General features: G+C 32.1%; 1 protein-coding gene across 1 annotated transcript in view; it reads left to right on the top strand.

The window, feature by feature from the left end:
* Positions 1–1,286: 1,286 nt before the first annotated feature.
* The window catches only part of LOC107658439 (serine protease 27-like), a 7,702-nt gene continuing 6,619 nt past the window's right edge, over positions 1,287–2,369 (top strand). Inside the window, 2 exon segments of the mRNA XM_016446987.1 lie at positions 1,287–1,299; positions 1,392–1,415. Coding sequence (XP_016302473.1) covers positions 1,290–1,299; positions 1,392–1,415 — 34 coding nt within the window. The 5' untranslated portion in view covers positions 1,287–1,289.

Below are 2,369 nucleotides of genomic sequence, written 5' to 3'. Positions count from 1 at the left end.
GTGTGTATATATATATATATATATGTGTGTGTGTGGGGGTGTGTGTGTGTGTGTGTGTGTGTCTATATATATGTATGTATGTATGTAAGATAAAGAGGGTCAAATGACTGACCCTTCAGCTTGAGGACAACAATAACTTAGTTACAATAATACTTCAAGGATTTTTATACCACTGATACTGAACCTTATACTGTTTCATTCTTATTAATGGCAAATTATTTAATAAAGATTATTTATTATATCTAAATAAAATGGTAAATTATGTGTTCTAGATGCTTCAAGGTAACCATGGTGTTTTTGGCAGACTTCTTATAACCAGTCATTTGTATAACCTTGGTTTTAATGTGAATACAGTGATTAAAATATGGTTGCTGTAGTAGTGAAACTGACAAATTAGTTGTTACTGTTGTTTTACTAAAAACCATGTTTAATGATTTAAGTAATAGTGTAAACGTTGTATCTAAATATAGAAAATATTGTTACAAGATGTTATAAATAAAAACATAACCTGTATTTAAGTATTTTGAATATTAAACATTTTTCAGACTAAAACAGCGTAAGATAAACGACGACAAAATACTATTGTGTGGCTTCAGAAAAGATTACTCAAAATTAAGTTCATTATTACCAAAAATAATCTCAATCTAACCGAGTGTAGGCTCCACGTAGGCCTACAGCAGGAATTCTGCTCTCCTCCATTCACTCACTGTGTGCGAGACGAGTCTTCTTTCTGCCGAAAACAACGGGCTCATTATTTGGGAGGAGATTGAGACGGCGCGCTGTGATTGGACGCTGGCAGCAGGTAGAAATGCACAGGTACTCTCACGTATTCTCTGGCAAGTGAAGATTCCTGCGTTTTCACTCGCTGTTCTTTTCTTTCTTCTCGATCACATCAACTTCTTTGTCTTCAGCTCTCAGTAAATTTAGGCTAAATTAATGTCGGAAAGATACGAATATGTTTCGTTCTCAGAGCGAGGCATCACAAATCTCTAACTTTGCTCGGCGAGAGTCCTCAGATGCTCGAGGACGTTTTCTTGTGCGTTAGAAAATAAACGTTTTTAAGTCGATTGACATTTTTTATTGTTCGAATATATGTGACTGGATTATTTTTTTGAATATTGAACCTCTGACATTACAAGTAAGTTTTTGGACCTAACTGTTGATAACAATGTTGATTGTTTTTTGTTGAATTAGAGCTAGCCCAACAAGTGTCACAAGGGCAAATGAGTTTATTCATTAACGTGATTATTAACAGAAACTTGTCCAACTGAACAGAATGACTTGTCTTGATGTTAACAAGTAAGTCTTATAGGGTCTAGTAAATGTCTACTATTTGATTCAATGTATTCATTCAATTCATCAATTGTCTTTCTGTGTCTTAAAAACTTCAGGTCTGTCAACATGTGTGGCACAAGGTAATTATTTTTCAGTTTATGGGTCAGTGACAGATTAGGATATCTGAGATGAAAAAGAAATCTTGTAAAGCTTTTTTTTTTTAATGTGTAGTGTTAGGAATGTAATATTTGTACTCATGTTGTTTTAATACGATTTTTTAATAATGATTTAAGAAAATGATTAGAAGTGAAGAAAATTATTTAAATTAAGTACTAAAATACTGGCACCAAATACTTATTTCAATCACAAAAGTCTTCAAATATTTTTCAAGGTAGAATAATATTTAAAGGCTACTCAGTTTAATCCGAATAAGACATAACTTTCTATTATAAAAAAAAAAAAAAAATGCATGTCAGTTACAGTTAGAGTTGCACTGTAAAAAAATTCCGTACAATTTATGTTAAAAAACGGCAGCTGTGGTTGCCGGAATTTTACCGTAAAAACTACGGTAGCAACGTCTTAGGTTTTACGGTTTTAACTTAAATTTACAGTAAAATACCGTAATTTCATTAACTGATATAATGTTAATATACCAACCTATTGAAGTACTGAAATCTGTTTTGTAGCTTTGTAATACACTGATAACCACCAAATGCAGGTGGTGATGAGAAAGTCACATGATGAGCAAAGCCCATCACAAGCAGCTTTTAAATAATAACATATATAGAAGGTACACAGTGTCATTTACACAAACGCTAAACACATGAAACTGAAATCATGCAATAAACATTAATTTAACAACATTAGGTGTAACACACAACCCTAATATACAAAACTGATAAGAAAAAACTAAGAAGAAACATAGTTATTTCAACAAAAAAACATCAAATTTGAAATGTAACGCAGGGAATTCTGGGAATGTCAATTTACGGTTATTCACTGTAAATTATACAGTCTTTTTCACTTCCAAAAACGGTATACTACCGTAAAATTTATGTCCAATACATGTAATGTCCAATACAGTTTTTCACCGT

Source organism: Sinocyclocheilus anshuiensis, unplaced genomic scaffold (assembly GCF_001515605.1).
Source record: "Sinocyclocheilus anshuiensis isolate Anshui unplaced genomic scaffold, SAMN03320099.WGS_v1.1 scaffold371, whole genome shotgun sequence".
NCBI lineage: Eukaryota > Metazoa > Chordata > Actinopteri > Cypriniformes > Cyprinidae > Sinocyclocheilus > Sinocyclocheilus anshuiensis.
The sequence above is the reverse complement of the archived record's forward strand: the minus strand, read 5'-3'. Positions and strand labels throughout refer to the sequence as shown.